The following is a 22,743-nucleotide window of genomic DNA, read 5'->3' on the forward strand; positions in this document are numbered from 1 at the left end:
GGAAGTGTACACCACTTGGAAGGAGGTTGGGGGGTATGGAGAAGTGGCACAGGGCGGCCAATTGCCAGGCCTCCTAGTTGGTAAATAAGGAGATGATGAGGTTGTCCCATGTGCGCCAGCCCTGGATCACATGTTGGATGGCCTGCCCGGGCTCAGTGCCCATTTCTTCCTGGCCATCATCCTCGTCAGATGGGGTCTGGCGTTCTTCCTCCTCCTCCAGCATGTCCCCACTCTGCTGTGTGATGTTGCGCAGGACACAGCAAACGAGCACCTGGGGCTATATTGGAGCGCCCCATTAGAGTGGTCCAGGCATCAAAAGCGCATCTTGAGGATGCCAAAACACCACTCAATGACATTTCTGGTTGTTGAAAGGGCTTTATTGTAAAGGGTCTCCGCATTGGTCTGGGGCCTCCGGACAGCCGTTATTAGCCAAGACCTTGGAGGGTTACCCTTGTCACCGAAGAACCAACCTCTCACCCGAGAGAGTGCCTCGAATGTGCCGGAACTGACAGGACGTATGTGTCGTGCACACCCTGGGGTGACTTTGAAGTAGTCAGCTGTTAAACTAACCACAATGTTTATAAACATCAAGCTTTGATTGACAGCTGCCGAATCACATCAAAGAGAGTTAAGTGCTTTCTATTAGTTTCACAGCTGACTACTTCAAAGTCACTCATGCGTGAAGGGAGATGACTGGAACAATGCAGACAGCTGGGTATGTATGGAAGCTGTCAATCACAGCCTAGTGAAATCAATATCAAAGAGAAATGAATGAATGCCTTGCAGATCAAAGATCTGGGGCGGAGTTCTCCATCCCTCTGTACCCGGTTTCTGGTGCAGCGCGCCCCCGCCGGCAGCGGGATCCTCCATCCCATCAGCCGGCCAATGGGGTTTCCCATTGTGAGCACCCCCATGCCTTCGGGCCGGTGAAGCGAAGGATCACGCTGATGGAGAATTCAGCCCAAGGAGGTTTAAACCCAGTTGACAAGTTTTCCCATTCCAGGAATTTACAAGTGCTACTTCCTTTGCCTGAAGGTGAGTTTTGAAGCAGTGTTTGGACTGCTCTCTAGCTTCAAGACAGGGGTCTCTCTTTTGGGGGTGTTTCAGACAGGAGCCTCTCTTCTGTGGGGGCTTCCACACAGGGGTCTCTCTTCTGGGCAGACTATGGTCATTTTAATTAGGGGGTCTCTGGGGAGGTGTCTGGGGTCACCCCCATACTGGGAGGAGGAGGGAGGTTACCCAGAAAATCCTGGAGAAGGCGGGTGTGAATCGCGTTGCGGAGGGTGAGGGGGACCCAACCGCAGGACCTTGCTATCCAGCCCCCCATTCGAAATAGTGGCCCTCAAAAAAAATTTGCATGGTTAAGAATTGGGAATCGCTTCCTGATTTGCGCTCCCAGCATGAGCGCAAATCAGGTGCAATTCAGCTCTGGTGCGAGAACTTAGGGCGGGATTCTCCGCTTGCTGATGCCGAAATCGCGAAACGTGATTGGGCGGAGAATAGCCTCCGACTCCAAAATCGGGGTAGGCACCGGTTTGACGCCAAATCGGGATGCTCCGGCACTCCAAAAATGGCGTAAATACGTCGCTGGCCACATCCAGGTACCTTGGTGCAGGTCTTTCAGCAACCATCTCCTTGGTTGGAATGACAGTCTGTGCCGAATGGAGCCCTTAAAAGTTGCTCCTGCTTGTCAGGCTTTGAACGCAAATCCCGGCCCCAGCAAATCAGACCCGCTGTGGGGCCTGGATTCAGGCAAGCCCAATGGCATGACATGAATTTCTCCTCACCAGCGCTCCTAACAGCAGAGCGCATTTATCGTGATTCGCCACCTGAGCAGCACTTAATTTCCAGGACGGAGAATCCAGGCCATGAGCTATTTTCATAAAATGTCTGCCATTGCTGACAAATTGTCTTCTTCGCTAACTCTTTTTCCAATCCATTCCAGCTAACTGTGCCCTCATTTCTTTGTAATTACACTTATTTAAGTTTTTCACAGTTCTGACCCAAGGTTCTCACTCTCAAACAGAATGCTAAATTCTACCATGGGATGGTCACTGTCCCCTGGGGGATCTTTTACTCTGAGACTGTTTATTGAACCTGCCTCATTACACATTACCAAATCCAAAACAGCTTGATCCCTGGTTGGATCCACAACATGTTACTTGAGGAAACTGTCCTGAATACACTCTTTGAATTCTTCCTTTGCACTGTCCTTTCACTGTAAATTCAACAAAGATTAATTAAATCAAAACAAAAAACGTTGGATATACTCAGTAGCTATGGCCGCTTCTGAGGAGTGAAACAGAGTTAAAGTTTCTGGTCAAGCTGACCTTTCATTGATCCACAGATGCTGCCTAACCTGTTGAATATTTCTAGTACTTTTAGTTTCTATTTAAAATTTCCAACAACTGCACTATTTTCCTTTTGTAAGGCTGAAGAAAGTTCCCTCACTTTACAAGCTTCAAGGTTCATCTCAGTCCATGTATAGAACAAAGTTGCCAATTTGTGCTGACTCGTGGGCAATCTTACATCCAGGAACACTGGAAACATACTTTTATTTGATAATTCAATAGGGGTGCACTTCCTGGGTTTCATTTAAGATACAAAGTAGAGGTATTAAGGAAGAGGCAGAGAGGGATCAACCTGCATCTGGTCTGTGCAAGGTACAGCCTAAGTGTTCACACTTCACAAGAGACAGAAAGCGTATCAAGTGTACCTTTTTTAAAAGAAAGAGCATTCTGATGGTGTGGAATGCACTATTGGAAAGGATAGTGGAGGCAGGTTCAATGACAACTTTCAAAAGGGAACTGGATACACATTTGAAAAGGAAAGGTATGGAGGACTATAGGGAATCATGCATAAATTACTTCTAAGCTTACAATGGTCATTAATGAAGATGTTTGGGTTGAAGTCACTGTCTTGAGGAGCTACCGCAGCAATGTCCTGAGACTGAGATGATTGGTCTTCAATAACCACAACCATCCTTCTTTGTGTTGGGAGGAGAGAGAGTGAATTGGTTGAGAAAGGCAATTCCCAAGTGAGAGCCAAGGCAGCTGGAGACACAGCAATCAATTGGGAATGTGCAGGAAGTTAGAATTGGTGCACTGTCACAATCTTAAGTGGGTTGCAGGACTGAAGGAAGTTATAAAGATAGAGAGGGGAAAGACATTGGAGCACTTTAGCAGGAAATCATAAAAGGCGGAGATGGAGCACCAAGAATTGTGCTTCCTTTAGATTTCATAATGAATTTTGGAATGAAAAGTTAAATTTCTTTGCCTTAAAGTAAAAGGTTATTCCATTCTCTGTCAGAATTGATGTTAATATTTCTAACCTACATTTATTTTTTATATTGCCGATTTCCCTTTTGACTGCATTCCCGCAACGTGTGTTCATGTGTGTGCACGGGTGTGTCTGTCCACCAGGGACGTTAGTTTGTGGAGTGCAATATTTTTTACTTCAGCGCAACATCGAGTCATTAGCCTCAACCTCAGATGAACATCTCTTACTGCACCAGCAGTGGATCTTTTCCATTTCTCACATCCACAGGTCTTGTCTAAGTGGAAATACAATTAATACCAAGACAGGATTAAACCGTGGGCCCATATGCACCAACGGCTGAATTGACATTACCCAAACTTATTTTTCATGGGACCCTCACAGCCTGCAGATAGAAGTCTTCCACCATGTTAGTCTAGGTTGGATCTGCACCCAGGTACCAGAGGTAAACATCTATGTATCTAACCCATTGCACCATCAAGCTCTTTAAGTCCAGTTTAAAATTTTGTTAGTTTTGATTTTTACAGGTAATCTCAACAATCCGTCATGAATACAGTTATTGTCATTATATACATACCAATGGGGACAGATCAGGAAATTGTTTAATGCTTTTTTGCTTCAAGTGTTCTTCTATTAGTTTCATATCAATATGATTTCCTTCAATAAAAGCAATATAGTCCTTGTAACTGCTGGTAGGCCCAGCCAAAATACCGAGAAAATTCAAGTGATAGCTGCAATACTCCAGTAAAGTCGGCCTTGCACTGTAAACATAAAAAATGAGAAAGCATTACAATAAACGCAATGAACAACCATATTCACAAGGGAGAGTAAGATAACTATTTATTTATTTAGGTCTGGTCTTCCAATTCACTCAGTCTCCAAGGTAAAAGGGGATGCCAGTCAAAAATAGCCCATTTGAGGTAACAGCCATGGTTTAACGTTTGGTATGTGGAGAGGGGAAAAAGGCAAAACAAGCAGCATGGCGGGGCAGCTCATTGTTGCTAATGATTGAGGGTAGGCTGATGGGCTATAACTGGCTGGGTTTGATATGTTCTGCCTTTTGTGGGCAGGGCTTGGGCAATTATCTGTATTTCCGGGCAGATGCCAGTGTTGTAGCTATACTGGAACAATTTGGCTACAGGCATGGTTAGCTCTGGACCACAAATCTTCAGCTTGTAATCAGGATATTAACTATGCGGAAAAACGGCTACTTTGGCGGGAACAATAGAAAAGCACTATACTATTTAAATCCTGAGAGATTGCAGAACTCTCTGGTACAGAGGGATCAGTGTGTCCAGGTACATGAATCACAAAAGGTTGTGATGCAAGTACGGAAAGTGATTTGGTAAGAAAATGGAATGTTGCCGTTTATTGCAAGGGAATCAGATGTAAAAGTACGGAATAAAAACAGAAAATGCTGGAAAAACTCAGCAGGGGTGGCAGCATCGGTGGAGAGAAAAGCAGAGTTCACGTTTCAGGTCTGGGTTTCTCTCGCCACAGATGCTGCCAGACCTGCTGAGTTTTTCTCAGCTTTTCTGTTTTTATTTCAGATTTCCAGCATTCGTAGTAGGGAAGATTTGTCACAGTTGTACAGAGAATTGGTAAGGCCATATCTGGAATACTGTGTACAGTTTTGGTCTCCTTATTTAAGGAAAGAGATGGGCTGAATTCTCCACTTCCCACCGCCGACAGCGAGAATTGCGATCAGACGGAGAATAGCCCGCAATGGAAAAATCGTGGGCCGAGATTCTCCAATCTTGCAGCCAGGTTTTGACCCCGGCGTGAAAAGTGGCGACATCGGTGTGGCATTGGGTGCTCTCTTGCTTGGCACATAGAACATGACGACCTCTGTGTCAGCCCCTGTCCTTTCCTCGGCCTCACCTACTCGTTGCATGGCCCTCTCCTCAGCAGGGGTGTGGATCCGCAAGTCTGATATGCCCCTTCCGGTCTTCTGCCTCTCGCGTCTGTTATGGGCCATCTTATCCGAATGAGCAGAGAAAGGACATAGCGAGATGCCAGGAGGCGTGTTCTGCAGGGTGGTCTGTAGCTGGTGGTATGTGTATGCAAGCTCCTGGCCAAAGAGGACAATAGATGTGGTGGGATGTATTGGAGGGTAGGTTTGTGAGGGAGATGCAGGCAGGTGGGGTGTTGTTGGTGGGGGATTGGGGTGGGTGGGGGGAGGGGGGGGAAGAGACAGATATGAGGAGTAAGGGGCTGGAGTGATGCCAGTGGCACAAAGGTGGTGACTCACCCAAACTGCCCTAAGGAAGTCATTCAGCTTTTTGTGGCATTGCGTTCCTGTCATTCTTGTGAGGCTGGCAGCACTGACCGCCTCTGTCACCTCCTCCCAGGCGCTGTTGACTATGTTGGGCTTGAGTTAGCGCCCTACTCTAGGGAAGAGGGTGTCCTTCCACTCCTCAATGGTGCCCAGCAGTCTGTCCAACTCAGATTCCCGAAATCACGGTGCTGGTCTTCTCTGGGCCACCTTGATGGCTGAGAGTGATGAGTGGAGCGCTTATAAGCAGCACCAGCTTGTCAAACATTTCAGCGTGAATTCCAGCCCCAGTGATTCAGACGCCCGTGGGAATGGGAATTGCTCGCAATTTACATGGGCAGAGTGCTGGCCCATTTGAATGTCCTGAATCTCAGAACAAATAGCACCCCAATGAGAATGCAAATTACATGCTAATCAGTTCCAGCAGGAACACGGGGCGGAATTCACCGTTCCCCGATGACGATTTTGTAATCAGCGATCGGGCAGAGAATCCCTTTTGACGCCGAAATCGGGGTGGTGCCTGTTTGACGCAGGCTTTGTATGCTCTGCCCCCTCCGAAATGACGTCATCGCGTCACGTGGCTCCACCATTGGGGCAGCCTTAGTTCGTCACCTGAAGGTCCTCCCCACAGTCGCCACAGTCAGGTGGGAGCAGTGCCTTCCACAGAGGCTGCGGGGACTGGTGGGGGATGGCCAGGGGGACACCATCTGGCAGGTCAGGTCTACGCACGGCCGGCGCCATGTTTTACTGCGCGACCGCTGTGGGTCGCCGCCATGCTCGGCCATGGGCCCGGCTATTCTCCAGCCGTTTATATCGTGGGAGCCGGGAATTTTACATAGCTGCGTTTGCTAGCCCCTCAACGGTCACAGGATCGGTGAGGGGCGCTGCCGATCTTTTTGATGTACAACTCCACAGATCCTCCGCACTTAGCCTCAAAACCGGTGAATCCAGCCCATAGTCTCCCAAATGGAGAATCCAGTTCATAATTGCAATAGAAACAGTTCAGAGAAGGTTCATACAACTCATTCGGGAATGAAATGGTTATCTTATGAGGAAAGGGTGAGTAGGTTGGAGTTTAGAAGAATGAGAGGTGATCTTATTGAAACATTTAAGATACTGCGGGGACTTGACTGGGTGGATGCTGAGACGATGTTTCCCCTTGTGGGAGATATCAAAACTAGGGAACATGGTTAAGGAGTCTCCCAATTAAGATGGAGGTGAGGAGAATTTTTTTCTCTCAGGCAGTCACTATTATGTAGAATTCTCTTATCCAGAGTGCAGTGGGGGCTGGGACATTGAGTACTTTCAAGATTGAGTGAGATTGACTTTGTCTAGGGGATAGAGAAGGAAGTGGAGTTGAGACCACAATTAGAGTAGTCGTGATCTTAGCAACTGGTGAAGCAGTCTCGAGGGGCAGGCGTCATGTCCTACCCACCACTTGCACAATATCTATTACATCTCTAATGCTTCCCAGTTCTCGGGCTGGATTCTCCGATTCTGGGGCTATGTCTCCACGCCAGTGTGGGAACGGTGGTGTATTACGCCAGAAGAACTGGTGCAAAACGGCCGATTCCCCGTTTTGCTGGAGCATCCGGCTCAAGCTGCCAATATGCCCCCGAGAATTGGCAGGTCCATGGCCACGCATGCACATGGCAGCGGCCTGCTGCGGCCGCGCAGTGTAACATGGCGGTGGCCGCTTGCGGACCAGGCCCACAAAATAGTCCCCCACTGCGGCCAGCTCGCCCTCCCCGGACCGCCCCACCATAGTGCCACCAGCCCCGAATAATGTCCCCTCCTGCCCGCGGATTGGCCCTCCCCCAACTGTGGCGGCGCTGGACTGAGTCCGCAACCGCCATGCCGAGTTCCCGGCAGCATGGGACTCGCCGAGTTCCTGACGGGTGAGACCACACGCGACTCACACCGTTGGGAACTCGGCTGGTCAGGGAGCGGAGCATCGGCGGGTGGGCCTCAGGCAATGTCCTGAGGCAAAAGCAGCACCGCCCCCGATTTGGACGGGAACTTGGATTCTCCACCCGTTGCTGAACGCGATTTCGGCAGCAGCGACCGGAGAATTCAACTCCTGGGGTGAGATTCTCCGACCCCCCCGCCGGGTCGGAGAATCGCCGGGGGCTGGCGTGAATCCCGCCCCCGACGGTTGCCGAATTCTCCGGCACTGGAGATTTGGCGGGGGCGGGAATCCACCCCCCACGATTCTCCGGCCCGGATGGGCCGAAGTCCCGCTGCTAGAATGCCTGTCCCGCCGGAGTGGATTAAACCACCTTACTTACCGGCGGGACAAGGCGGCGCGGGCGGGCTCCGGGGGGGGGGGGGGGCGCGGGCCGATCTGGCCCCAGGGGGTGCCCCCACGGTGGCCTGGCCCGCGATCGGGGTCCACCGATCCGCGGGCGGGCCTGTGGACACTCTTTTCCTTCCGCCTTCGCCACGGTCTCCACCATGGCGGAGGCGGAAGAGACCCCCTCCACAGCACATGCGCGGGGATGCCGTGAGCGGCCGCTAGCGCTCCCGTGCATGCGCCGCCCGGCAATGTCATTTCCGCGCCAGCTGGCGGGGCACCAAAGGCCTTTCCCGCCAGCTGGCGGGGCGGAAATCAGTCCGGCGCGGGCCTAGCCTCTCAAGGTTAGGGCTCGGCCCCCCAAGATGCGGAGGATTCTGCACCTTTGCGCCGTTTTTGGCGGCGGTCGGCGGACATCGCGCCGATACCGGAGAATTTCGCCCCTGGTCTTTCTTCATAGATGATGCCTGACCTGCTGATTATTTTCAGCAGTTTTTGTTTTATTTAAAATATCAGCATCTGCAATATTCTGCTGACCAATTCAAGATGATTGGTAAAAAAAGTAATGATGAAAAAAACTTTTTACACAGTGAGTTGTTAGGATCCGAAATGGACTGCCTGAAAATATGGGGGGGGCAGATTCAAACGTGGCTTTCAAAAGAGACTTGCATCATCGTTTCGAAAGGAAAAATTGCAGGGCTATGGGAAAAAGGCACAGGACTGACACAAGGTGCAATGCTCTTGCAGCAAGTCGACACAGGCAAGATGAGCCATATCCTTCTGTGCTGTAACCATTATATTCAGTAATTCTGGGGAGCAAATCTTTGCTATATCCAGTGCGCTCAGCCATTTCTTGATATCACATGAAGTGAAGTGAACAGATTGAAGACTGGTGGGGATATTCGGAAACGATCTAACCCTTGTTCCTCCGCACGCCCCCCCCCCCCCCCCCCACCATACTTTCCGACCCCAGCTCCGAACTTGCTTAAAAACCATTCTCTGTCTTTAACTTCTCTCAGTTCTAATGAAAGGTCATGGGTGGGATTCTCCCCTACCCGGCGGGACGGGGGGTCCCGGCGTGAACCACTCCGGCGTCGGGCCGCCCCAAAGGTGCGGAATCCTCCGCACCTTCAGGGGCTAGGCCCACCCCGGAGTGGTTTGCGCCCCGCCGGCCGGCGGGAAAGGGGCTTGGCGCCACACCAACCGGCGCTGAAGGGCCTCCGCCGGCCGGCGCCAGTTGGCACATGCGTGGGAGCGCCAGCGCATGCTAGCGTCACTCCCACACATGCGCAGAGGGCTTTGTTTCCGCACCGGGAATGGTGGACCAGTACAGCCTCCGGTGCGGAAGGATAAAGTGCCCCCACGGCACAGTCCCGCCCGCAGATCGGTGGGCCCCGATCGCGGGCCAGGCCACCATGGGGACCCCTCCCGGGACCAGATCCCCCCGCGCTCCCCCAAGAACCTCGGACCCCGCCCGCGCCGCCAGGTCCCGCCGGTAAGGGACCTACTCCAATTTACGCCGGCGGGACTGGCAAAAGGCGGGCGGGACTTCGGCCCATCGCGGGCCGGAGAATTCGGGCAGCCCCGGCGCCCATTGAGTAGCGCCGGACCCCGCCATTCTCAGAGGCGGGTGGCGCAACTCACGGCGCGCCGGTTTTGGGGGGCCGTAGAATTAGGAAGACGGTGGGGGCAGGATTCACGCCAACCCCCGGCAATTCTCCGACCCGGCGGGGGTCGGAGAATCCTGCCCCATAGACCTGCAAAATAAGCTCTATTTAACTCTCCACAGGTGTTGGCTGGCCTGCTGAGTATTTCCACATTTTCTATTTTTAGTTGTCATGGTTTTTTCTCAATGCAGTACTGCAGTGAATTCAGAGGACAAGCAGAGGCAGGTGATACTCCATCGAGCAACAGGGGATGGTAAAAGGAGTGAAAATGGAAGGAGAAAGAAAACATGTCAAGCTGTGAGTCAACCCAGTATTTTGCATACTTCCCAGCAGGTATAATTATATTACTGGCATAAGCCACAGGGCAGATAGCAGCATCCCTATAACACAGACACAGGGAAAACAAAACTAAAAGTCAGATAGGAACAAACTGAGCAATTAAAGAGTGGAGAATGTAACAACAGAAAACACGATGGAACTTTGCAATGCTTCATTCCAGCCTTTCCCCATGCTAGGAGCCCCCAAGCTCAGCCAGTCCCTTCAAGGAAGGAGTATATAACCTCTCAAAATGTGAGTCAGGGAGGGAACCAAGAATAAACACACATGGTCCCTTGGAGGAAGGGAACTGGAAGTGAGGAAGAAAAGGAAAGCAACTCGTCTCCACTAAGCCTCCTACTTGGCACCAGCGAAGTACTGTAACCTACTGTTTGGAGAACATTTGGACAATGGACAATCCATTGCCCATCATTTCCTTTGTAAAATACACGTTTGTGTCTGCATTACTTTTATTGCCATTTTCTCATTGTATGGAAAGCCCCATAATCTCTACCAGCTCTAGAGTGGAATATTTAGGTGTTTCACAACATACGAAAAATCATTAATAAAGAAAATTATATATGATGAATTAGGTTAGAAACGGCCTCTTAATTCTGGTACTAAATGTAGAAGAAGGGAAGTCAATTGCATATCTCCTTGTATTACCTAACAGCAAGACGGCGCTGTTCAGTAGTGAGTTCTTCATCTTTACGTCCCAGCCCTATTGAAAATTAGAACAAAACAATCAGTGGAAAACAGGGGACAGAACACATGTCAGTATCATTAAAAGTGGACTGCTAGCACAGCCACTTATACACTCCATAAGCATTTGGCTTGCACACTAATATAAATGATGCAGAACTATATGCTTCAGAAATGCTAGTCATCAACATTTAAAACCAACAAAAGTGATAGATACACAGACTATTCCCTACACCGATCAGAGATCCAAGCTCCCCCACATCCCCTCTTTCCCGCACACAAGCTTTCCCCTAACATTGGAGTACATTCACTGGTTTGCTGTGTCAAGGAAGTGTCAAATGAACTTATGAATGCCCAGCAGACCCAGGTGTGTTGAGTCCTGTAACATGCCACGGTGTCCCTGTCACCTTAGGCTTTAATAAAAAATTGAATTAGAATTGCACTAAAACAGCTCTTCTTGCATGCAAATAGTGATCCTTTGGTACGCCAGTTTCTGAACATACCAGTTTTTCTGCCCAGATAGATCACTTCATGGATCTAAACTGTTAAACATAAAATGTTCCATAAAAGGTTACAGCAAAGAAGCTTCCTTCAAAAGTACAGAGGTTAATCTTCAGATAGGCAACTGATTTCACGATAATTTTGGTTGTCGGTCTGTTTGTCTGTCACAATGTTTAGCACAATGTGAGCAGTAATCATCTATAAACACTGAATAAACAGAAATCGAGACAGAAAGTGAAAAAGTGCACAAGGATGTAACAATAAGGAATATGAACACTGAGCAAGTGTGACAGAACAAGGTTTAATGCAAACAATTTCCCTTGCAAGGAATCTTAGCTAGTCCCTCTAAAGTTGGGAAGAAGCAGTGTCACAAAATGCAAGTGGAGGGGAACCAATAATCATAGAGGGGGGGGAAAGTACACACAGCCTAAAAAGATTGAGGCCTGAATTCCCCCCCCCCCAAAAGTATGGCCTGAATTTTTGCCCTGGGACTGCATGTTTGCACAGTGGCTACCACTGCTGCATCACAGCTCTAGGGACGCGGGTTTGATTCCGACCTCGGTTGACTGTCTGTGTGGAGTTTGCGCGTTCTCCGTGCATCTGCGTGGGTTCTTTCCAGGTGCTCCGGTTTCCTCCCACAATCCAAAGATGTGCAGGTTAGGCGGATTGGTATGCTAAATTGCCCCTAAATATCCTTAGGTTAGGTGAGGTTATGGGGATAGAGCTGGGGATTTGGCCTAGGTAGGGTGCTCTTTCGGAGGGTCGGTGCAGACTCGATGGCCGAATGGCTTTCGTCAGCACTGACGGGATTCTAAGTTGGGAGCACAAGAGGTGGGAAATTCCAACTCAGGAGAAAATGGTCCAGGTAGTCAGATTTTCATTCTGGGATGGGGGTGGAGTGCGAGTAGAAGATGGGCCCACTGCTCCATGGAACAGTGCAGAGATATCAATAGGAGCTGCCAGGTACAGAGGCAGGCTGTCTGAAAAGCTGGCCTTGTTCCTCCAGTATTTTGTTCCCGATGAAAAATAACAAGACGCCAAAAATCAACTGTCTTGCCTTCATCTCACTCCTCCCATGCCTCATCCATGCCATTTCATGTTCCTCTACCCACCCCTATAGCCACTCATAACCTCCATTCCAACAAGACTCTTTATCCACCCCATGGTCCTTTATTGCCCCTTACCAACTTTGTGTCAATTTATGCCACCCATGTTCCCTATTCACCACCCATTGCCCTTACCAACTCACCTAGTGTTCACCATGGGCAGACTTCAGGAGCCATGCTGATGTGAAATCAAATAAAGCTCTAAGTGCCTATGGATAAATTTACTCTTTAAAAACTGTGATAACCCTAACGAGGGCCATGTGGAAACCATAATTGTTCTCCCCGTAAGGCTCTTGAAAAAAAGACCTTTCCGTTACTAGGCAGAGCCCCACCCAACTGGGGCTCGAAGATCGAGCATAAAAGACCGGGAAGATGGGGCTCAGTACGCAGAGCGGATGAGGTACTTTTTCCAGGCCAATCGCATCTTGGGAGAGGACCGACAGGAGGTAATCCGCCGCACAGCTTATGGGGTTCCAACTTTCAGTATTATAAAAAGCCTCACCTACCTGGCTTCTCCAGATTCCAAATCATTTGATGAATTTGTTGCACTGGTGTCTAACCACAATGACCCAAAACGGTTGGGTATTACGCAACGGTACCGGGTCAACACGGCTGCACACATTCCTGGGGAGTCAGTAACAGACTTCTTAACCTGACTCTGATGGTTGGCGGAGCACTGTGAATTCAGGCCATCCCTATCTGAAATGCTGAGAGGCTGACTTGTCTGTTGAATCAACAACATAGCCACGTAAAGGAAGCTGATAGTGGAGACCACATTGGATTTAAAAAGGGCCACTGAGCTAGTGCTGTCCCGTGAAAATGCAGAGAAAGGGATGCCGGAACACCAAGGTTCCATGGACTATAGTGCCCAGAGTGTTGCTCGTCCTCCATACCGGACTCATGCATCCCAGGGCTGTACCCGAATACCATAGTCGGGCTCAATATTCAGGAGTCGCCAGAGACCAGTGAGATACCTCTCCAAGGACGAGGGAAAATTCCAGCAGCATTGCCAGTCATGTGGGCGTGTGGTAATCAAGGCTGCCATAATTCGGCGGAGAGAGCGCCATCCGGGAAGATGATGAGATCGCCCCGAGACAAGGCCTTGCATTTGGCCTCGCCCGAAGAGGACAACATGATACAGCTAACTGCATCACGACCCCGAAGGTGGTGCCAATCTGGGTCACACTGCAGATCAATGGGCACCCCCTGATGATGGACCTTGCGTGGAGGACTTGTATGCAAAACTAGCTGGAGGACGCTCATTCACCAAACTTGATATGAGCACGCCTATCTGCAGTTAGAACTGGACTCCGCATCTTGGAAGTATGCAACTATAAACACCCAGAGGGGAATATTCAAATACACTCACCTCTCTTTCGGGGTCTCTTCAGCCCCTACAAACTTTCACCTCTCTTTCGGGGTCTCTTCAGCCCCTGCAAACTTTCAAAAAAATGGTGGAATCAGGGACTATCCATGGTGGCATGTATATAGACGGCGTGCTCATTACAGGAGCCATCGACAAGGAGTACATGGATAATCTAGAGGAGGTTCTCAGATGATTCTCTCAGGTAGGAGGCCGGTCTGTGGAGAAGCAAGGGGCTGGTTTAGCACAGGGCTCAATTGCTGGCTTTGAAAGCAGACCAAGGCAGGCCAGCATCACGGTTCAATTCCCGTACCAGCCTCCCCAAACAGGTGCCGGAATGTGGCGACTAGGGGCTTTTCACAGTAACTTAATTTGAAGCCTACTTGTGACAATAAGCGATTTTCATTTCATTTTTCATTCAAATGTGTTTTTCTAAAACAGGCAGTGACACCCTTAGGGTATAGGGTGAATAAAGGAGGAGGTGGTCCAGGCCATAAAAGGAACCTCAACTCCACGGAATGCCACAGAACTATAATCATTTTAAGGCCTCGTAAATTATTACGGGCAGTTAATTCCAAACTTGGAAACTCTGTTGGCACCCTTTCACACCTTGCTGAGGAAGAACCAAAAGTGGGCTTGGGGTACTCAATAGGAAGAGGCATTTGCAGGAGTGAAGAGGTGGTAGTCATCCTCCCAGCTACTTGCCCACTATGATCCATCCCGGCCGATCATTGTCACTTGTGACGCCTCCCCCTACAGCATCAGGGCGGTGCTGTCCCATAGAGGGGACAATGGCACAGAACACTCCATAGCATTCGCACGCAGAACTCTGGCAGACACGAAGCTCCGCTATGCCTAGACAGAAAAAGGCTTGACCCTGATATTCACGATGAAGATACTTTATCAGAATGTTTACGGGCAACACTACTATATAATTACTGACCACAAGCCACTGCTGGGCATCTTTAAGGAGGCCGAGGAGATTCTCCCCCCCCTCGGCCCAAATTCAGAGCTGGGCATTTTTGCGCACAACATATGAATATACTTTTCATCGCCCAAGGGTCCAGATAGCCCACTCAGACACCTTCTGCTGCCTGTAAGTCCCCCATCTCCACCAGTGGCGAACAACGTTATCATAGAATTTACAGTGCAGAAGGAGGCCATTCGGTCCATCAAGTCTGCACCGGCCCTTGGAAAGAGCACCCCACTTAAGCCCTCCACCCTATCCCCGAAATCTAGTAACCGCACCCAACCTTTTTGGACACCAAGGGCAATTTATCATGGCCAATCCACCTAACCTGCACATCTTTGGACTGTGGGAGTAAACTGGAGGGCCAGGTTATGGTGTCTTTGAACTTTATGGACACTCTGCAGGTGATACGCATGTGGACACAGAAGTATCTCAAATTGGCGAAGCTCTGCCACATATTATTACATGATGGATTACAGGGTATTCCCTCCCTCCCTCCCTCCCTCCCTCCCTCCCTCCCTCCCTCCCTCCCTCCCCCCCCCCCCCCTCCCCCCCCCCCCCCTCCCCCCCCCCCCCCCCCAGCGGCTCGAGAGTCCTATATCCAAAATCAGCAGGAACTAAATGTCGAAGACGGCATCCTCCTGTGGGGAGCACATGTGGTCATCCCATCCCCAGGACAGGAGTTGATCCTGAAGAACTTACACAACGGTCACCCAGGGGCTTCAAAAATGAAGACGCTGGTAAGAAGTTACGTCTGGTGGCCAGGAATCAAGGGGACATCGAGCGAGCCATGCAAAGCTGCCCCGCATGTCAGGAGCACCAGAAGCTCCCACCTACGGCCTTCCTTCATCCCTAGGAGTGGCCTGGGCCGCTCTGGGTAAGGCTGCATGCGGATTGTGCTGGGTCGTTGATGGGTTCCATGTTTCTCATTCTTGTAGACGCCCATTCTAAGTGGCTTGACATATATAAGATGGCCTCCAGCATATCGGGGGCTTCCATCGAGAGGTCATTTAGCACTCACGGTTTTCCTGACGTACTGGTCACCGGTAATGGTACACGGTTCACAAGCAAAGAGTTCTCCACGTTTGCATGTATGAATAGAATCAGACATATCCGAACCACCTGGTACCACCCGTCATCCAATGGTCTGACCGAACGGGTGGTCGAAGCATTCCGGAGATATGCGGAAACAGACCACCGGCTCCCTGGACACACAACTGGCGAGATTACTTTTCAACTACAGAACCACGCCACATGTTACACAGGAGTGGCACCAGCGAAGCTGCTGATGGGTCAACGTCTCAGAACCAGATTAAGCCGGACTTTCCCAAACCTGGGCAGGAAAGTAGAGCTGTTGCAAGACACACAGCAAAAATATCATGACCTCAGGTCGTCAGGGCAGAATTTTCAATCAGGGGCCACAGTTTATGCCCGCAACTTTGGAGACGGTGTACTCTAGCTCCCAGGGTCATACTGGAGAAAACAGGACCATATCAGACAGGGTTAAGGTCCAAGGTAAAACCTTGCATAAACACAGGGACCACCTAAAGAAGCGTGAGCCCGTACTAGAAGATGGCCGACCAGGGATGTCGGTACCTCAACTTACCCGAGAACCACTCCTAAGCCAAGGCATGTAAACCCACTCTGGCGCAACGCCCGGACCATCAAGACGAAGACAATTCTGGCTCAGAGATGGACACCGAGACGTATGTACCAACGGATGATGCCATGTCTGGGGCCGAAACCAGGCAATAACCCTCAGCAGATCGTCTAGAAAAAGTTAGACTATCAACCGTTACATGCCACCTGACCCAGACCCACTTGATGGAAGCACATACAAAGCGGCGCAGAAGGCCTCCTCAGATGGTTTTAGAGCGGGAACTTCAGACTTGGGATGGGGGGGAAATGTGTGGTAGTCGGTATTAGAGGTATTACGGTACCCTGTAATGCTGTAAGACCATTGGTGTAGGAGGTACTGTTTTCATTGGTTAAGCCTGCCTGCTGGTTCCACCCAGTAAGGCGGAGTATAAGAGCCCGTGTCTCCCCAGCAGCTGACTTCTGTACCTGCGCTGCTGGGGGAAACATCTAGTGTAATAAAGCCTTCAATTGTCTCCAATCTCGCTTCTGGGGTTATTGATCGAGCATCAATTTCTTACACTAGATTTTAAAGAATGGAGCTCAGAATCAAGCCGGAGTGTCTGGAACTCAGCCCCCACGCGGCAAACTCAGCGGCAACATTCAAGCACTGGCTGGCTTGTTTCATGGATCTCTCAGGACGGCCACAATTACCCACAGAGGACCAGAAAATGCAAGTTCTGCACTCGAGGGTGAGCCCAGAGATCTACATTCTCATTGAGGACCTGGACAATTTTGAGGCCGCAATGAATCTGCTGAAAGGACACTATATTCGCCCTGTAAACCAGGTCTACGCCCGACATCTACTAGCGACGAGGCGACAAATCCCTGGGGAATCACTGGAGGAGTTCTACCGTGCGCTCCTGGAGTTGGGGAGGAACTGTAACTGCCCGCAAGTTTCGGCCAGCGACCACACAGAACCTTTGATCCGGAACGCATTTGTTGCAGGTATGCTGTCCTCCCAAATCCGCCAGCGATTGCAGGGGAAAGAGACACAAGGCCTCAAGGAGGCACGGGCCCTTGCTAGCTCCCTGGATGTGGCCTTCCAAAACGCCAGCACTTACGTCCCCGACCGTGCGGCTGACCCATGGGCAGCGTGGAAACCCCCCGCGACCTACTCCGATGCATCCCCCATCCCCGCACAAGCTTGTGCTGCGAGACTGCCAGGCAACCCCGGGGGGCCCCGCTGCTATTTTTGCGGGCAAGCCAAGCACCCCCGACAGCGCTGTCCGGCCCGCTCATCCCTCTGCAAAGATGCGGCAAAAAGGGCAACTTTGTGGCGGTATGCCAGGCCCCGGCTCCCGCTGCGGTCTCCAGAGGCGAATCGGGACCACCACCACAACCCTCTCCACGGGCCACGTGCGGCCAGCGGCCGCCGTCATCTTCCTCCTTCAGGGCCACGTGTCCCCTCCGGGCGCCGTCATCTTGTGCAGCCCCAGCCATGTGCAACCAGTGAGCGCCGCCATCTTGGCTGGACTCTCAGGACCCCGACTCGGATGACCACACACCACCCGAGGAGAACATCCAACTTCTGCCACGACTAGCCTCGGTGACCCTGGACCAGTCTCGGCCCCGGACACTCTCGACTGCAACGACGACCGTGCTCATCAATGGGCATGAAACATCCTGTCTGATCGACTCTGGGAGCACGGAGAGCGTCATACACCCCAACACGGTAAAGCGCTGTTTTTTCCCGTTCACCCAGTTAACCAAAAAATCTCCCTGGCCTCCGGCTCTCATTCAGTGGAGATCAAGGGGTTCTGCATAGCGAACCTCACGGTCCAGGGAAGGGAGTTTAAAAATTACCAGCTCTACCTCCTTCCGCACCTCTGCGCTGCCACGCTCCTAGGGTTAGATTTTCAATGCAACCTCCAAAGCTTAACCTTGAAATTCGGCGGCCCTATAAGCCCCCCCCCCCCCAACTGTCTGCAGCCCCGCGACCCTCAAGGTCGATCCGCCTTCCCTGTTTGCGAATCTCACCCCGGATTGCAAACCCGTTGCCACCAGAAGCAGACGTTACAGTGCCCAGGACCGGACCTTTATTAGGTCGGAGGTCCAGCGATTATTGAGGGGAGGTGTCATTGAGGCGAGCAACAGTCCCTGGAGAGCTCAAGTAGTGGTTGTAAAGACCGGGGAGAAGCATAGGATGGTCATCGATTATAGCCAGACCATCAACAGGTTTACGCAGCTTGACGCGTACTCTCTCCCTCGCATATCCGATCTGGTCAACAGGATCGCACAATACAAGGTCTTTTCCACGGTGGATCGAAAGTCTGCCTACCACCAGCTCCCCATCCGCCCTAGCGACCGCAAATACACTGCTTTCGACGCAGATGGGCGGCTCTATCACTTCCTAAGGGTTCCCTTCGGTGTCACAAATGGAGTCTCGGTCTTCCATTGAGAGATGGACCGAATGGTTGACCGGTACGGATTGCGGGCCACGTTTCCGTACCTCGATAATGTCACCATCTGCGGCCACGACCAGCAGGACCACAACACCAACCTCCGAAAATTCCTCCAGACTGCAAAAATCCTTTAATCTCACATATAACAAGGATGAATGCGTATTCAGCACCAACCGTCTAGCCATCCTCGGCTACGTAGTGCATGATGGAGTTATAGGCCCAGACCCTGAACGCATGCGCCCCCTCATGGAGTTCCCCCTCCCTCACTGCTCCAAGGCCCTGAAACGCTGCCTGGGATTTTTCTCTTATTGTGCACAGTGTGTCCGCAACTATGCGGACAAGGCCCGCCCGCTAATCCAATCCACGGTTTTTCCCCTGTCGACTGAGGCCTACCAGGCCTTCAGCAGCATCAAAGCGGACATCGCAAAGGCCACGATACACGCCATCGACGAGTCCCTCCCCTTCCAAGTCGAGAGCGATGCATCCGTCGTAGCTCTGGCGGCCACCCTCAACCAAGCGGGCAGACTCGTGGCCTTCTTCTCACGCACCCTCCACGCTTCAAAAACCCGCCATTCCTCAGTTGAAAAGGAGGCCCAGGCCACAGTAGAAGCTGTGCGGCATTGGAGGCACTACCTGGCCAGCAGAAGATTCACTCTCCTCACTGACCAACGGTCGGTGGCCTTCTTGTTCGATAATGCACAGCGGGGCAAGATAAAGAACAAGATCTTACGGTGGAGGATCGAACTCTCCACCTACAACTATGAGATCTTATATCGTCCCGAGAAGCTAAACAAGCCTCCTGATGCCCTATCCCGCGGCACATGTGCCAACGCACAAGTGGACCGCCTACGAGCCCTCCACGAGGACCTCTGCCACCCGGGGGTCACTCGATTCTTCCATTTCATTAAAACCCGCAACCTGCCCTACTCCATCGAGGAGGTCAGGATAGCCACCAGGAGCTGCCAAATCTGCGCGGAGTGCAAGCCGCACTTCTACAGGCCAGAGAAAGCGCACCTGATAAAGGCTTCCTGTCCCTTTGAACGCCTCAGTATGGACTTCAAAGGGCCTCTCCCCTCCACCGACCGCAACACGTACTTCCTGAACGTGATTGACGAGTACTCCCGGTTCCCATTCGCCATTCCCTGCCCCAACATGACCACAGCCACCGTCATAAAAGCCCTCCACAGTGTCTTTATGCTGTTCGGTTTCCCCGCCTACATTGTCACAGCGATAGGGGGTCCTCCCTTATGAGCGACGAACTGCGTCAATTCCTGCTCAGCAAGGGCATTGCCTCGAGCACGACAACCAGTTACAACCCCCGGGGAAATGGACAGGTAGAGAGGGAGAACGGAACCATCTGGAAGACCGTCCTATTGGCCCTATGGTCCAGGAATCTCCCAGTCTCCCACTGGCAGGAGGTCCTCCCGGATGCCCTCCACTCCATCTGGTCACTGCTGTGTACCACGACCAACCAAACACCTCACGAACGTCTCCTCGTCTTCCCTAGGAAGTCCTCCTCCGGGACCTCGCTCCCAACCTGGCTGGCAGCTCCTAGACCCATCCTGCTCCGGAAACACGTGCGGGCGCACAAGTCGGACTCATTGGTCGAGAGGGTCCATCTCCTCCACGCTACCCCTCAGTACGCCTACGTGCCGTACCCCGACGGCCGACAGGATACAGCCTCCCAACGGGACCTGGCGCCCACTGGATCCCCACACACCCCCACCACCAATCCCACTCTCCCTCCCACCGGCGCACCCCACAGCCGCCCCCTTCCCAGGTGGATCGGTCCTCCCACCGGTCCTGTCTAGGGGTGATGAAGTGCCGAAGAAGCCGAAGCCACGCTCCCGGAGCCACAGATGCCCGAGCTGGCACCTGCATCACCACCGAAGCTACGACAATCGCAGAGGACGACCTGGGCCCCCGATCAACTAATTGCTTCATTCTGAACTGTAAATAAATTTTGTAAATAGTTGCAATGTAATGAGGCAAAACCACTGTACTGATGTATACCGGGTACCTCCATAACCTTAACCTCTACCACTGTGTAATGCGAGGCCACCACCCCCGCCGGACTCTTTTTTTAAACAGGGGGTGAATGTGATAGTCGGTATTAGAGGTATTACGGTACCCTATAATGCTGTAAGACCATTGGTGTAGGAGGTACTGTTTTTATTGGTTAAGCCTGCCTGCTGGTTCCACCCAGTAAGGCGGAGTACAAGAGCCCATGTCTCCCCAGCAGCTGACTTCTGTACCTGCGCTGCTGGGGGAAACATCTAGTGGAATAAAGCCTTCAATTGTCTCCAATCTCGCTTCTGAGGTTATTGATCGAGCATCAGGATGAAAGGGTGTGATAACCCCCACAACGCCCACGAGGAAACTGTAATTGATCTCCTCATTGAGAACTTGGAATACGAGCTTCCCCTTTAGTGGGAGGCAGCCCACCTAGCTGGGGCTCGAAAAGGCGAGCATAAAAGCAAGCCCAGACAGGGACTGCCATGTTGATTGTTCCAACGAGACTGTATAGTGAAAATAGTTTGCTGTCATGGGTAAACTTTATGTTACCTTAATTAAATTCTATGTTCCTCCAACTGCTAGCTTCCCGGTCATTAAAAAACATTCACTGTATTAAATTCTTTCAACAACTTAATTTCTTATAAAAACAAGCATGTATATTCATAGTTAACAATGAATTTTTTTATTTTTTTTAAAAATATTTTATTGAAAATTTTTGGTCAACCAACACAGTACATTGTGCATCCTTTACACAATATTATAACAACACAAATAACAATGACAGAAAATGAATAAATAATAAATAACAAAAATGAAAACTAACCCTAATTGGCAACTGCCTTATCACAAGTAACACTCTCCAAAAATATAATTTAACAGTCCAATATATAATTATCTGTAGCAACGACCTATACATATTATACAGTATATATTAACAACCCTGAGAGTCCTTCTGGTTCCTCCCCCTCCCTCTCTCCCCCCCTCTCTCCCCCCCCTCCCTCTCCTCCCCTCTCTTCCCCCCCCTCTCTCCCCCCCCCTCCCTCTCTCCCCCTCCCTCTCCTCTTCCCCCCCCTCTCCTCTTCCCCCCCCTCTCTCCTCTTCCCCCCCACTCTCTTCCCCCCCCTCTCCTCTCCCCCCAGCCCCCCCCCCCCCCGATCCTGGGCTGCTGCTGCTGCCTTCTTTTTTCCATTCCATCTATCTTTCTGCGAGGTATTCGACGAACGGTTGCCACCGCCTGGTGAACCCTTGAGCCGACCCCCTTAGGACGAACTTAATCCGCTCTAGCTTTATAAACCCTGCCATGTCATTTATCCAGGTCTCCACCCCCGGGGGCTTGGCTTCTTTCCACATTAGCAATATCCTACGCCGGGCTACGAGGGACGCAAAGGCCAAAACATCGGCCTCTCTCGCCTCGTGCACACCCGGCTCTTGTGCAACCCCAAATATAGCCAACCCCCAGCTTGGTTCGACCCGGACCCCTACTACTTTTGAAAGCACCTTTGTCACCCCCATCCAAAACCCCTGTAGTGCCGGGCATGACCAAAACATATGGGTATGATTCGCTGTGCTTCTCGAGCACCTCACACACCTATCCTCCACCACAAAAAATTTACTGAGCCGTGCTCCAGTCATATGCGCCCTGTGTAATACCTTAAACTGAATCAGGCTTAACCTGGCACACGAGGACGACGAGTTTACCCTGCTTAGGGCATCTGCCCACAGCCCCTCCTCGATCTCCTCCCCCAGCTCTTCTTCCCATTTCCCTTTTAGTTCATCTACCATAGTCTCCCCTTCGTCCCTCATTTCCCTATATATATCTGACACCTTGCCGTCCCCCACCCATGTCTTTGAGATCACTCTGTCCTGCACCTCTTGTGTCGGGAGCTGCGGGAATTCCCTCACCTGTTGCCTCGCAAAAGCCCTCAGTTGCATATACCTGAATGCATTCCCTTGGGGCAACCCATATTTCTCGGTCAGCGCTCCCAGACTCGCGAACTTCCCATCCACAAACAGATCTTTCAGTTGCGTTATTCCTGCTCTTTGCCACATTCCATATCCCCCATCCATTCCCCCCGGGGCAAACCTATAGTTGTTCCTTATCGGGGACCCCCCCCAAGGCTCCAGTCTTTCCCGTATGCAGTCTCCACTGTCCCCAAATCTTCAGTGTAGCCACCACCACCGGGCTTGTGGTGTAGTTCCTCGGTGAGAACGGCAATGGG

The 22,743-nt window shown here is 51.2% G+C and overlaps 1 protein-coding gene across 2 annotated transcripts in view; it reads right to left on the bottom strand.

Annotated features, from left to right (window-relative positions):
- mboat1 (membrane bound O-acyltransferase domain containing 1) overlaps nucleotides 1-22,743 on the bottom strand; it is a 214,592-nt gene that overhangs the window by 85,277 nt on the left and 106,572 nt on the right. For both annotated transcript variants that reach the window (XM_072509701.1, XM_072509700.1), the window contains exons 6-7: nucleotides 10,493-10,547; nucleotides 3,854-4,037 (exon numbers count right to left, since the gene is read on the bottom strand). In XM_072509701.1, coding sequence (XP_072365802.1) covers nucleotides 3,854-4,037; nucleotides 10,493-10,547 — 239 coding nt within the window. The remainder of the gene's footprint in view (nucleotides 1-3,853; nucleotides 4,038-10,492; nucleotides 10,548-22,743) is intronic.

Source organism: Scyliorhinus torazame, chromosome 6, assembly GCF_047496885.1.
Source record: "Scyliorhinus torazame isolate Kashiwa2021f chromosome 6, sScyTor2.1, whole genome shotgun sequence".
Lineage (NCBI taxonomy): Eukaryota > Metazoa > Chordata > Chondrichthyes > Carcharhiniformes > Scyliorhinidae > Scyliorhinus > Scyliorhinus torazame.